Below are 15,150 nucleotides of genomic sequence, written 5' to 3'. Positions count from 1 at the left end.
TTTTCAACAGTGTTGAACGACCTGTTCAAACGCCCCCGACATTTGGTTCAACAGCTATGTTGAACGCATGTTGAAACAAATGCTAAAACCGTTCAAACAGACCTTTAAACATATTTTTAATGAACATCGCAGCTACTATCCAAATAAGTTCCCCTTCCTGATGTAGTGTTTTCTTTGATCAGCAAACTTGTGTAAGAGAATTGTTTATAGTGGAGGCACACTTAGCTACTCCAAACCAGGTCACAGGTACCCCACTCAAATATTCGGAACAAATAATTATCTCAAACATAACTGCTTTTAAATCCTAACTGTGCAGGAAGCAAACCACACAGCTACAGTGGAACCTCGATTTAACGAAGTACCAAGGGACTACAAAAATTGGTTCGTTATATCGAGGCTCTGTTCCATGGAGTTATCCGCGTTTAAAATCAAAAGCTACACTTGGTGACCGTTCTTTTACCTGTGCTGCACAGAAACTTTGGAATGCGCTACCATTTGACATAAGAAGCGCCACCACAGTTAGTATTTTTAAAGCCAAGCTAAAAACTCACCTTTTCCGTCATGCATTTTTATCATAGTTGTTTTTATTATTGTGAGTTTACTTTTAATTGCAATTTTAGCTTTTTAAAATCATTGTAAGTTTACTGTTAATTGTAATTTTAGCTCTTTAGCCTTTTTATTCCGTTTTTAATCTTGTCATGCGCATTTGAACATTACATTAAATTTGCGCAATAGGAATGTTATTATTGTTATGACAGTTGTAAAAACTTATGTATGCCATAAGATTATACATAGACTGGGACGTTAAACGTGGCCCAAACTACGTGTAGGAATAGCGAATCTCTCTAGACTTTGTACAAAATATATAATAAAAGCTAAATGAATAAATAAAACTTAGTGACTAATAATCTCTAAAAATTATTATTATTATTAAAAGGCCGGGCTGAAGAATATCGTTCATATAGAGGTTCGTTAAATCGAGGTTCCACTGTATTTAAAAGCGTAGCCGAGGAATTGAATAGGGGGCTACTGAGAACAACTACAGCCGGCGGCTGTAGCGGATTTCAAGCCGACGTAATTGGCCATTTTACAGTTGTGTGCTAAGTAACCTGGCGTTGGATTGGAAGCGAGGCTGGTGGTGACCTTGTTTAGATACAAACCTCACTGCTTTTCATATGTAGATCATGCTGTTCTTATGCTAACTAGTTGCATTTACATATGAAAAACAGTGAGGTTTGTATCAAAACAAGGTCACCCCCAGCCTCGCTTTCAATCCAAGGCCAGGTCACTAAACACACAACTGTAAAAAGGCCTATTAAATAACCACCCGGGCACGCTGCTCCGTCATTCCGTAATGTTTGGGTTTTTGCTTGAAAGGTTGTTATCACCGAAATAAACCTCTCGTTAAAATATGAGATTTAGGAGGGTCATTACCGCACAGTGGAACAAGCTGGTAGCTTACAAGTTCCAGAAACATACCTGGTGGTTTAATTGGAGGTCTAATTGGTGGTTTAATTGGAGGTCGAGGCGGAAGTCTGCCTGGTCGTTTTGTTGGTCGTGTTGGTTTAACTCTTTCAGCTGAAAAATAAATCAACGAACATCTCGTAAAGTTTACTGAGTCTAGCCGTTAGGTATTACGCTACCCACCTCGAAGAGCCCTTGCTAATTGTGGGTATGTAATATTGTAATTTGTCTTTTGTCATAATAAATTGTTGTTGTTGTTGTTGTTGTTGTTACGCGGTGCTTTCTAGCGCCCCGTGGCATAAGTACAAACTACTTAAAAAGGCCACTAATTTAAAACAAACTCGATCTTTTCTTCTCGCGATTAACTGAGGTAGTTAAAATCCGTTATAAAAGGGGAGTGAATGAGTTAGTAATGATAACTTCAAAAAGCGTTCTTTTACTCATACGAATGGAAAATTGTCTCTTGCATAAAATATCATGCACAAATCCGGACATTCATCTTAAAAAATGTCTACTGTCTTTTGAGAGTTTTGGCTGACCAGCAAGGATACAGGGAAACCTGTTTAGGCTTCGGTGAATTGGTCTTCCTGTGGCTCTAGCGCGAATTGATCTTAAAAGGTAACACGCTTCTCAAATTCTTTTGTTTTGTCAGCTCAAATATCACAACCAATGCTGCATGTTACGGTAACTAGACATTATGAGTCGGTTTAGTGTTGCTAACAACCTTAACATCTGTACATTGTGCAATAAAATCCGTTTTCCAACTGGTCTTGTAAAAACGTGAAGAACCCGACAACAGCTTATGTAATGTTTAAAAAACGAGCAGGAGTGTTTTATCGGATTTAAAACCACGAGGCGCAGCCGAGTGGTTTTTGACTCGATAAAACACGTGCTGCGAGTTTTTTGAACGGCTTCAAAAACATTCCTGGAAAAGTGTGTGTCAATAGAGTTCATAACAATTATGCTTTTGTGAACGTTGGAAATTAGCGTAAGAGAAAAACACCGCATACTAATGAGGAGTGTTTTATCAACTGATAAAACACCGCATACTAATAAGGAGGAAGTCTATCGATATAAAGTCACTGCACGTGATGCATTATCGACTATTTGATAGGTCAAGGGGCTTATGAATTATTAATGAGTTTTTGAAGTTTTGTTTTATTCACGAGACTTTAAATTTTGGCCGTCTCTGATTGGTTTATCTCACCTGTCCTTTGTCCATACAGCTCGAACCTCATGGAGATGTGTCTGAACCACGAGTTGGGTTTGATTTTTACGTAACGCGCATAAATACGCGGCCTCAGGGCATGCGCGACGACGCTGTTACGATCGTTGTTGGCCGGGAAGATCTGGAAACAAAATAGATAATCGTTTCAGTGTGCTGAAGTAGCTTAAATAAAACGAATCAAAGCCGAATGCAGTGCATATGTGGGGTGTACAATGAAAGGCATGTTCAGTGCATGTGTAAATCGATGATTTGTTGTGACAAGAAAAGATATTTTCAAGTCTTAACCCATGGCCACCCAATGGAAGTTGATAAGCAGTACTCTTTTGTGGAACTAGGGAGCTTAAGCAACGACGACGGCAACGGCAACGAAAACGTCACCTGAAAATATATCTCCATTTCATTTGTGCTACTTCACGATTATTTTAACTCGCTCAACTTTTACAAAAATGGCTAACTATCCAGGAACCAAATTGGTAGGAGTGGCGTACAGCTTAAGAAAGAAAATGAAAAATCCACCGTTGTGCGTTCACGTTCTCCACAAAACCTTCTTTTCCAGAGGACGGCAAAGAAATGTACCAAAATGTAAAACGCACGTGCAGAGCGATTGTTTTTGCTCATTAAACCTATTGTTTTGCGGCGTTGTCGTTGCCGTCGCCGTCGTCGTTGCTTAAGCTCCCTACTGTTTACTAGTCTGCATGAGTTGGTTCTAACTTTAGTCAAATTTGACAATGATTAAGCAAAATAGACAAGGAGGTTAGCTCCTGAAGCAACTATGGCTCCCCGTTTGTTCTGACGAAGGACGAGCCCTTGAATCTCTTTATGGTGGCCAAATTCCCTTATCAACTCACTTGATAAAATCAATTATTAAATTCTCAGCCTCGGATATTGCATTTCTAGCGTTCTGATTGGTTCACTAAATCTCGGTTATCAGCTCATATACCGTAGTTTGACCTTATATGGAAAACAAAAGCCCCAGGTGTCGCTAAGCTAAATTTTTTTTTTTCGGCGGGAAGCAAAAGTTTCTTCGGAAAAATGTAGAAAAAAAAAGGAAAAGAAAGAAATACCAAACAATGCAATCTCAATATAACAACAATAAAAGCCACAAAGTTCGGTATGACACTATTTAATGGTACGTATCTCTGAAGTTTCCTTTAAAATCTTCAAAATTGCAAGATTTTACGATTTTTTAGATCACATAACAACAACAATAACAACCGGTTACCTTCAAAAATTTCAGGATGGCTTGCAAATCCTGGGGGTAAGAGGTTAAAGCCAATCGAAGAAATTTCTCAGGAAGAGCTTCATGCCTGCCTTTATGTTTTTACGAATTTACGAGGACTTCAGATGGTTTATCTATGAAATCCGTACGAGCGGCGGCAATAATGTTCGTTTCCGTCACTCGGCACCACTCAGCAAAACATTTGCACTCATGTGCACAGCTCTTACGCTTCTCAAATAAGCTTGAAGTTTAAAAACTTGCACTGAATGCTTGTCTCAGTGAGGTTGTACCTCGTACACTTGGACTTGCCTAAAGTGTTTTAAATTGTCCGCGAGGAATTCAGTTCAGCATGAAAAAAGCCGTCCTTGTCCTGATCTCTTCCTTCTCTCGGCACCACACAGCAGAACATTTGCTCAAATGTGCACAACTATTACGCTTCTCGATGAGCTGGAACTTCAAAAGCACTTGAATGCTAGTCTCAGAAAGGTTATAATACGTACATTTAAACGCTTCTTGAATTTTAGATGTCCGACTGTGTCCGATTTTCTTCGCTTTCGATTTTTCATTCAACTCCGTTTGCAAAGCGCTGCGCGTGTCATGTGATCATTAGGTTTCGCGCGCTTTGGTCGGAGGTTGCCTCAACATCCGGTCGTTTAAATTTGAAAGAAACTTCTTCTTAAAATATAAAAATTCAGTAAACGTCAACAGCAATGTCCAAACGCGGAGAATTTAATAAAACAATTATTCCATTCGCGCTTGTTGGATATGAGATTAGTTATAGCCAACTCGGCGCTTCGCGCCTCGTTGGCTATTTACCATCTCATATCCAACGCGCGCTCATGGAATAATTGTTAAATATTCAAATTAAAGGTTCCAGCATCACTTTTTGTCGGTACTTAGCGGTAAAACATGCTTTAAGAGCAACATTTGCTCTCGAAGGAGACAGCAGACCCTATTTTCCGGCCCACGCAATAGTATTTTTGCCGAGCCGTCAGAAATGTAAAACATACCTGGACTCGTCTCCGTTTAGTGTAAGGTCTGAAGGTTCGTCCATTGTTGCTGTAAGATACCGTGTAACTTGTTACCCATTGGTTGGCGTCCTGGCGTCCCTGTGTCAGGATTCTTGTGACAATAGTGCGCCGTTTAAGATCCACCTAAGGACATTAAGACAGAACATTGAATCAAGCAACGTACTGAAACAGGCAGTGACAAGGGAATGTTACACCTTATATTTATTATATTTATTTTATTCATTTGTCACTTAGTATAACCATCAGGAAGCAATAGTAACATAACAAAAAAGTGATAAATACAATTAAACGAAAAGTAACATAACGGCTATGAAAATTTGGCGGGAAAATCTCGAAGAAGCCGGGGGCTTATAAGATTGAGATCCCCCCCCCCCCCCCAAGTATTTTAAATGCTCATATCTTGAGCGCATAACACAGGCGGCGTTTGAATTTGAACTTCCAAATAAGGTGTAAAGGCATGGGCCACACAGCCCTCTATGAAGTGATTGATTAGGAGGTTTCAAAAGATCCCTGATGATCTATTTTAAAAACAACTGCATGGTAGGCTATATGAATCACAACCCCAGTGAGGGTATGGGTTAAGAGCCATTTCGGTGTTAAACGAGGATATATATTTTGGTTCTCGAGACCGTCAGACTGAACCAAATCAAGATAAACTTAGAGAAAAAACGCATCCGTAATGCCTTGTCTCGATTGTAATTGCTGTTATCACAGTTGTCAGCGGTTTCACACGCAAACGAGGCAACTACGTCATTCCGCATTGTAGCCACCCATTTCGCCTCGTTTGTATGCCTTTTGAAAGGAAAGAATATTTGACCGCAGATTCAATGTGATAGCAGCTGCTCTCTTTTAGATAACTTCTTCAGAACAACCACAGACATTTTATTACCTACGATTGATGATGATTTTATTACCTATGAACGTGAAATATCCCCACCAATAAGCTAAGAAACAGCATCTTAAGGTAAGACAAAGTAGCTCAAACGCGTCATCGGCAAAAAAAAATTAAAAAAATCCAGTTTAAAAGCAAATGAACACAAACGACAAAAGTTTCAGAAAATAAGTACAAGGAAAACCACTGACCATAATCCACTGCCGTCTGTTGTTTCTCTTCGCTGACCAAGCGCCCTTATTTCGACCACGTGCAACCGAGTTCAATCTTGCAAATCGCGCCCCATGATACTTGTTCCATTCAGTTGAAGCTGACAGGTAGCGGCCATTGATCTTATAATCTTCGATACCCAAGGGAAGATCTCTCCTCGCTGTAGAAATCGAACACGTTCGCGTTATTAGTCGAGACTCAGTTTCAAGCCTCAACCTGTACCCAACCAAATCCAGTAAAAGTGAATCTGAGAATTCAACAATCTCATTCATATTTTCGTCCACACAGTTTTTTTCAACTGCACACGAAACACAAAAGCAATCCAGGAATAGCGAAATTGCGAGACCAGCATTCCTGCATTGACGTCACAGCCCTACTATCCCCAGGCTCCCGTCTTGCGCGGTAGTGTTCCCAACCCGAAGAGAACTTTGATACCTTTATACGCCTCAAACGCGGGGAAGAAAATTTGATAAGGAATTTTTTTTTCGACTCTCACACTTGAACAACATTACATTTGATTAAGCAAAAAAAAAGCAATTCTCTCATATACACATTAAGGTTATCTCATTGGCGATATCTTGCGGTCTTGAGTGCACAGGCTGTTACAACGACAATTGACAGCTATATCTGTGACATAGCATCCTACTAAAACATTGCTACTTTGTAGTTTATCATTTGCGGTAGATCACGAATTTATAAATTCATTTTCTAGACTCACATGAAAGCTGTCCATAGAACTCAAGCCTCATTGAAATGTGTTTCACCCACGTGCGTGCGTACACACGCACGAACCTCGCGCGGAATGGTGGGTCGAACGTGTTCTCTTTGATGGAATAGTGATCACGGTTTCCTCGGAATACCTTGAGAAAGGAAAGTAAAACGCAAGAGTTACGGTTTTTGATTAGTTTGTACGTTGATTAATCTCACTTAACTTCAGTGAACAAGTAATACATAACAAATCTGAGCTCTATGCTAGGAAATAAAAACTCGGCTAAACGTCCTGACATCCTGCGACGATCTTTCTTCTATTTGATCTTTCATCCGCAGTTCAAATATATGTTTCATATGTTTACATTTATTCGTACTGACATTGTTGTACAGCATTTCATTGGTTCAACGATGTTAGAGTGGTTAGTGTCTCATGTTCGAGTATGTTTGACCAACATGTTTACATTTGACAAATCGACGGCAGTTTACTACGGTCTATACTCTTATAGACCATAAAATGACGCCATAAAATGTCCTTTGGCTCGTGGTTTCACTGCCAAGTTTTGAACATTTTATGGCGTCATTTTATGGTCTATTACTATTCACGTTATCGTAAGAGAGCTTCCACCTTTGCTGTTCATACCTTGAGCCTGCTGTTCGCTCTAAACGGTGTCCAGCGATATCCATCCGGACTGTACGCCACAGCGAAACTGGTGACATATTGGTTCGCGTCCGCTCTTCCTTGTGTAGCTATCTTGGAAACTCGCACAGGCCTCCTGAAGTCAACCTGGATCCATTGCCTTCGATTGTTCTTCTTAGCTGACCATCCACCTTTGTAGCGGCCCCTCGGTTTCAAGTTGAGTCTGGCCAGGTAGGCGGCATGGTATCGATCCCATTCGCTTGAAGCTCTGATGTATCTTTTTTTGAACGGTCCCTTGGAGATCCCGAGGGATCTAGCAATGGGTTCCCGAGCTGTTGAGTTAAGTAAAGTAGCAAAAGCAATTAGCTCTTGCAATAGCATTAACTCTTTTTCTAGCTCCTTGTTTCAAACTTGAATTTGTCGCAGATTAACTTGCATGGACAATTCTGTAAAATATAGCTTTTAATCCTTTAATTCCAAGGATAAAATTTCAAATTATTTTAACGCAAACCGACTCTCATATGGAGCGGTATTAGCAAGTTTTAATCGATAATTCTTGTTTTACCTCAAACCTAACGGACTCTCAATGCGTCTTAATAGACGCTCGTCAAATTATTGTTCTCGTTTAGCCCAGGCGTTTTGGGAAATAAAACTCCCGTAATTTCCAGGATCAGTTTTATTGAGAGCAATACGCGGGTTCGTAGGCTAAACGCACACATGAAATAAAATTTCACTCACCAAGGCGACGTCCATAGATTTCAACTCTCATAGAGATATGGCTATGCCACAGGACAGGCACCACGCGGATGTAACGAGCTCTTAGAGGCCTAGCAAACCTGTGGCGCACTATAGTGTTCCTATCGCGGTTACCAGTCAACACCTGTATGGCAGAACATTGACACAAGTGAGAATCCAACACTAAAGCAACAACCAGAGTTTGTACAATGCATCGTCCTTTTTTTTGCACATGAAGGATAAGACGTGCCAAAAGTTATAGCGTGTTCACTGCGGCTCTAGGCGGTTTGCAACCAATCCCTGGAGATCCAAAAGATAATGGTGTGGCAGCCATGCTGGATAACAGAACCTTTTGGTTTGTCATCCAACATGGTCGCCATGCCATTGTCTTTATGCATCTCCAGGGATTGGTTGCAAACTACCTATATTGGAGGAGCGAAACAATAGAATGAATTTTCTTTGGTAAATAAATCTTATTTTTACGCAAACAATTTTTATTGTTTGGCTCCTCTATTATGGCCGCCATGAACACAGTCTATAAGGTACGAACAGTACATGCATTGTTTAGCAATGTCTTCTTTGCTAATCATGAACACAACAAAGACCCGCTAAAACTAGTTGTCTTTCTGTGAACAACTTGAAATACTACCTTTTTTCAAACAAAGCAAAAAAGGGGAGAATATAACCATAGTTGTGTCTTTGACCTCTGGTTTGGGTGAGGGGAGGGGGTGGTAGGGGAAGAGGATAAGGGAAGGGGATAGGGTAGGGATGAGGTTGGGTTTTGGAAGAAGGATTAGCTCTAAGCATGCGCCTCATGTTTCCCAGGACTGCGCATGTACAGCCAAGCTTCCGTTCCTACATAACGATTCTGGGCAGGACTAGAGCCGTTGGTATGATGCATATAGCTCATCGAAGTGTGATGAATGTATCTTGATCCAAATTCAACTCACCATATTTCTTCGTCGCACTTGGTACCATCTCCACCTCACACCATTCTTGCTATACATAACCTTGTACACCTTCACCCACTGCCCTGCATCCTGCCTGCCTTGAGTCGCTATACCATATACCACTGCTCTAGTTCCGATGTCAATTTGTAGCCATTGGTTACGACTGTTTGCACGTGACGACCACGCCCCTCGGCGTCTGCCGCGCCTCTGGGTGTTGAGTCGGGCGCGGTGCGGTCCATGGTACGTGTCCCAGCGGGACGAAGAACTTAGGGCACTGTCCGGGATGCGACGGTCTTCTACACCAAGTGGTAGCCTATACGTAACTGTGAAGCAATAAGAAAATAGAAAGATACGTCTTGAGTAATCAATTGACAAGGGAAGAGAAGGGGCGGGGGGGGGGGGGGTCTCACATAGTTGGTCGAGAGGCCAAAGAACGATGAACAAAACAATGTTCCCAGTCATAAACAACAATGCAGCTGCAGGTTATCAGGGTCCAGTGAAAATAGAGCTTTTGAAAGCTGCAGGTCTACTGATATTTCACACTTGGAATCAAACGTTGAGACAACCAACCGTTTGATTCAAATCCAGGTTTATCGTTAAATTTACTTACCAGCATTGCGGCCGTACAGCTCAAGTCTCATGGAAATGTGACCAAACCAACTCAGCGGTCTAACACGAATTGACAGCACTCGTATGGCCGGCTGCAGATAATGGCGGACAATAGAGTTCCTATTGCGGTTAGCACGGAAGACCTACAAAATAAATCCACAGAGGAACGCTGTAATCAATCAATCAATCAATCAATCAATCAATCAATCAATCAATCAATCAATCAATCAATCAATCAATCAAGCAAGCAAGCAAGCAAGCAAGCAATCAAGCAAGTAAGCAATCTTTCAATCAATCAATCAATCAATCAATCAATCAATCAAACACAGGCAGTCAGTCAGTCAGTTAGTCAGTCAGACAATCAATCAATCAATCAATCAATCAATCAATCGATCAATCAGTTAGTCTGTCAATTAATCAACCAATCAATCAATCAATCAGCAATTAATCATTCAGTCAGGCAGTCAATCAATTAATCAAGGTAGGTGCTAAGAATTATAAAAATTAAAAGTGTTTTAAAAACTTACAAAGACTAGATATATGGGTAAAAACTACCACAAAGCAGACATACAAATTGAGACTATAGACCTTAGTCGCCGTGTATGCTAATTGCCCTTTACAAATCACGTGATATTCTAAGGAGGATCGATCCTTTGTCTTTTTGGAAGTAAAGAATGCATGCCAGCGTGAATATGAACAATTCTAAAAGAGACTACTCCCTAGTGTACCATCACATGATCTGTAAGGGGGCAACAAAACAACGAAGGGGATAAGATTGCTAAGATTACTTATACATAAAATTTAATATATGTTTAATGATAAACAACAATAACGGAATAGCTAATAAAGTAATTTACAGAGGAAATGATTTTAAATTAAGAAATAAACACACCTTGGTCACTCCAAGTTGTTTGTAGTAGACGTAGTGTACCCGGTCCATGCTGTACGTAAGCCAATAATTTGTGACCCACTGGTTGGCGTCCTGACGGCCTTGAGTGGAGATGGCAACAATCTTCTTGGGTCGTCTGAATGTCACTTGTAACCATTGGTAACGGTCATTCACTCTTGAGGACCATGCTCCTCTGTACCTGTCAATCACGAAAGTGATATGAAGGAGTTAATGACACTGTAATGTAATGTTTTAAACACGGGCAGCAGTGTTTTATTGGGATTTAAAACCACGAGGCGCAGCCGAGTGGTTTTAGACCCGATAAAACACGTGCTGCAAGTTTTTGAACGGCTTCAAAAACATTCTTGCAAAAGCATGTGTCAAGAGAGTTCATAACAATGATGCTTTCATGAACGTTGGAAATTAGCATACGAAAACAAAACATTAAACACCGCATACTAATAACGAGGAGGTTTTATCGGGTTTTAAAACAACTGCACGTGATGTTTTATCGACCATTTGATAGGTCAATGGGATTATGAATTATTAATGAGTTTTGAAATTTATTACCGATATATTAAAATTCTAGATAGAAGAAAAGGTTTTCGCAGTTATATACGCAACCCAGACAGGTTTTTCACAACAGTCTGGGTTGCGTATATAACTGCGAGAACCTTTTGTTCTATCTAATCTTTCATCCGCAGTGCATATACATGTTACACATGTATTTCATATTTATTAAAATTCTAGCTTGGCTCCGACTCTTGGGGGAATAAAACAACAGAAATTACATTGAGTCTCAGAGATGAATAATTAATTTCTTTTGTTTCATTCCCCCCAACCCTCGTAGCCAAGCTAGAATTTTAATATATCGGAAATGGTCGATTTACCTTTAGTTGTCAACTCTGTTGATGAACTAAACATCGGTAACAACTACAGGAAAGTTTGCGTCTATTTTCTCTCATTTTCTTTACTGACTCGCCAGTGTAATAAAACTGATATCTATACCTGGCTTGTCGTTTGTGGTTCAGTCTAGCTCGCCATGCCGCATGATATCTGTCCCACGAAGACGAGGCAGCGATCTGGCTGTTTCTGATGCGACCTCTCTGCATTCCAAGGGCCTGGAGACGAGGTCTTATAATCCCTTTTAAGTAAAAACAAAACATCGAGTGAAATGACGAGAAAAGTACGATTTAACAGACGCCGAAACATCTAATGTTGAAATAAATAAATTAATAAACAAAATAAACGGCATTTGTTGCCCAGATTTTCCAAGTTTTCAAATTTTATTTTTAATCACATGTAACTAAACTTTCGCACGCTTTTCACCATATAGCTAACCCGCATAATCAGAATTAAACAAATTTGAAAATGATGACATCGAGTAATCAAAACGTCATTCAACATTGCTATCGATTGTTTTCAATTTAAATTGTTTATCAAAAACCTCCATTCTTAGAAAAATTAATTATTTCTGAAAATGTGTGGCTACCCCTAATTTTCTTTTTGGATTCCAGTAACCCTTGCTTTTCCTTTACAATCATAGATAGTAGACACTGTCCTCAGAAGCGAAACTGAGTTTCACGGATCATTCCGAGCTGCGCAGAGCGCATGCTCACTAACAAAAGCAGGCACTGTGTCTAAAACGTCCACATTTATGACCTACCTGGGCGGCGCCCATAGAAACCAACTCTCATGGAGATATGTCCGTGCCACGTGACCACCACAATTCTGATGAATCGCGCGCGGATTGGAGGACGCAGTGGATGGGAGACAATGCTGTTTCTGTCACTGTTACCACGGAATATCTGATGATCAGAAAACATTTGTCATGGCATATCAAATAAATAGTCTTTAAACTTTGTATGCTGCCTGGCCATTTGAGGTCATGAACACGGTCCCAGAAGATGATCTTTGGAGAACTGCTAGAAATAAGGCCTTTTATTATATCTCTCAGTTAGTACGCGCGGTGTGATTGGTCAATTTTGCAGGCCGTATTTCACTGTGCAGCTCTCTAAATTTGAATGTTGTACTTTCCCGCGCGCCCGATTAACCTCAGAGATACAATAAATATCTTACTAACCTCGTTTTCTCGGTCTGTGCTGTAAGTTACGGATCCTCGTTTTCCCCGTTGATTTATGGTCCGCGCGCTTCACGCTTTGGCCATAAATCAACGGGGAAAAACTCGGTCCGTAACTTACGGTACGGACAGAGAAAACAAGGTTAGTAAGAAGTACAGTCGACTCCCGATAACTCGAACCCTCGTTAACTCGAACCAATTTTCTTTTCCTTTCAGGTCATTTTCTATATAATTCTACCCTCGATAACTCGAACTCCCGGTAACTCGAACCTTTTTCAATTTCCCTTGAAGGTTCGAGTTATTGCGAGTCGACTGTATGTATTTTATAAATGTTATGCAGAGATACATACCTTCACACGCCCTCCTTTCTTATAAGGCGTAAACCTAACGCCATCGTTTCCAAAGTACACTTTATAACTCGTAACCCACTGGCTCGCATCCTGCCTTCCCTGTGTTCTGATCACTGTGATCAGAGTCGGTCTACCCAAGTTAAACTGCAGCCATTGCCGCTTGTCATTCTTTTTAGCGGACCAGCCTCCCTTGTTCCGACCGCGAGCTTTGTTGTTTATTCGGCCGAGCCAAGGAGCATGGTAACGATTATAGGTGGAGGAAGAGGTGACGTAACCATTTGGAATCTTGCCATCCTCGACTCCGATTGGCACGGCGTTAGGGGCTGAAAGAGATAACAGATAGATTAAGTATCACGTTCATGATTTTGGAATTGGGCTGGTCATGCAGCGAGAAGAACAGATAACCGTTGGACAACCCGCATTACGTTCTGGACGCTCTGGGGACAAACAAGGAACCGAGGAAGACCAAAGACGAGATGGAGGGACGATTTAGATAGTTTCCTAAAGCACTGGCACCATGTCGCGCAAAACGTGGTCCAGTGGAGGTCAATGGGGAAGGCCTAAGTCCAACGACGGACATTAAGCGGCTGAGACTGACTGATGATTTTGGCGCGATTTTTCACGCTTGCCGTTTGCTCGTTTCATCGCGGGAAGGACTGTTACTCATGTTCGTCAAGAACGCGAGTACATCGATTAGAGTTTTGGTGCTTTAAGTTCATCCAAGCAACTTCCTTTAATTCATACTTACAGATATAGCTGACGTAGAATTCGGCTCTCAGAGAAATGTGTCCAACCCATGTCCAAGGGTGAATTCGCACATAACGCGCCCTGAACGGCGGGACAAACAGGTTTTCTTTAATCGTGTTCCGGTCTTTATTGCCTGGGAAAATCTAAATGAAAATTGACACAACAACATTAATCACCAATTAGAAGTAAGTCTTGGTCAACGCACGATGATTTTCTTACAATTAGTTTCAAAATTCCACTATCAATTATCTGATTGATAATTGGGGGGGGGGGGGGGGGTTGACTACAGTTTTCTTTGCCATAAAATGTTTAATAGAACCACGAACCGCAGGCGAGTTTTTCACTCCCAAGCTTTGAACTTGTTACGGCGTCATTTTATGTTCTATAAGAGTATAGATCATAGAAAACTGCCGTCGATTAGTTTTTTACAATAGGGAGCTTAAGCACAGACGTTTGTGAGCCACGGACGGCAACCGGAAGTCGAATGTTTCCTTTTTTGGCTTGGTTTTGTTCCTTACCACGGACGGGAAAAGCTCTTGTTGATGACTGTGGCTTGACGTTACAAACGCGATGGCGGGAAAACGCTCCAAAAAGGGAAACATTCAAGTTCCGGTTGCCGTCCGTGGCTCAAAAACGTCTGAGCTTAAGCTCCCTAACAACGCGGAAAATGTACGAGAGGAATTGGGTCTATTTTCCGTTGAGAATGCGCGCGCGTTACCTCTGACGCCATTTTTATTTTCTGTACTCTAGCTACAATAGCTACCAGCCAATCAGCGCGCGAGAATTTTGACAGTTGCTATTAAATCCGCTGGGTTAGGCACACGTAAATTAAAAAGACCCGGCTTACCTTGACTCTTCCATATTGCTTGTACCGTATCCACCGATATTTATCCTGACTGTATGAGATAATAAAGCTTGTCACCCACTGCTTCGCATCATATCTACCCTGGGTTACAACTTTAACCACTCTGTACGGCCGTCTGAGGTCAAACTGGATATATTGCCGGCGGTTGTTCTTTCTTGCAGACCACCCCCCTCGGTAGCGGCCTGTGACCCGCTGGTGTAACCTGGCCCGCCAAGGCGCGTGGTATCGATTCCATGTGCTCGAGGCTGTGACGTAACGCTTTCCGCGGATTCCGGTGGGGATACCGCTGGGTCTAACGGGAGGTTGGCGAGCTAGGGAAAAGAAGACAAAAATAGTTTTTAACATCCACCAGAATGCGGTATATCCTTCAAAGAGCAAGTGTTTTCACACCTGTAGTGTTCGTCAACGCAAAACATTCTTGTACGCAATTGTCAACACTGATTTAGCGCACGGTTAGCTTACTAAAGCCGGCGACACACTAGGCGATCCTGCTTGATTGACTTTACTGGCGATTCACAGCGAAGAGCGCAGAA

General features: G+C 41.3%; 1 protein-coding gene across 2 annotated transcripts in view; it reads right to left on the bottom strand.

Annotated features, from left to right (window-relative positions):
- Positions 1–15,150, bottom strand: part of LOC146475456 (uncharacterized) — a 186,597-nt gene that overhangs the window by 4,047 nt on the left and 167,400 nt on the right. For both annotated transcript variants that reach the window (XM_085115884.1, XM_085115885.1), the window contains 15 exons: positions 14,600–14,928; positions 13,754–13,895; positions 13,006–13,328; positions 12,242–12,383; positions 11,584–11,719; positions 10,579–10,774; positions 9,688–9,829; positions 9,078–9,400; positions 8,131–8,272; positions 7,396–7,724; positions 6,763–6,904; positions 6,026–6,204; positions 4,922–5,065; positions 2,672–2,813; positions 1,480–1,578 (listed from right to left, as the gene is read on the bottom strand). In XM_085115884.1, the coding sequence (XP_084972010.1) occupies positions 1,480–1,578; positions 2,672–2,813; positions 4,922–5,065; positions 6,026–6,204; positions 6,763–6,904; positions 7,396–7,724; positions 8,131–8,272; positions 9,078–9,400; positions 9,688–9,829; positions 10,579–10,774; positions 11,584–11,719; positions 12,242–12,383; positions 13,006–13,328; positions 13,754–13,895; positions 14,600–14,928 (2,910 nt within the window). The remainder of the gene's footprint in view (positions 1–1,479; positions 1,579–2,671; positions 2,814–4,921; positions 5,066–6,025; positions 6,205–6,762; positions 6,905–7,395; positions 7,725–8,130; positions 8,273–9,077; positions 9,401–9,687; positions 9,830–10,578; positions 10,775–11,583; positions 11,720–12,241; positions 12,384–13,005; positions 13,329–13,753; positions 13,896–14,599; positions 14,929–15,150) is intronic.

The sequence above is a fragment of the Pavona decussata genome, unplaced genomic scaffold (genome assembly GCF_977016875.1).
Source record: "Pavona decussata unplaced genomic scaffold, jaPavDecu1.1 SCAFFOLD_84, whole genome shotgun sequence".
Classification (NCBI taxonomy): Eukaryota; Metazoa; Cnidaria; class Anthozoa; order Scleractinia; family Agariciidae; genus Pavona; species Pavona decussata.
Note: the sequence above shows the minus strand (reverse complement) of the source record. Positions and strands in the feature narration are given on the sequence as shown.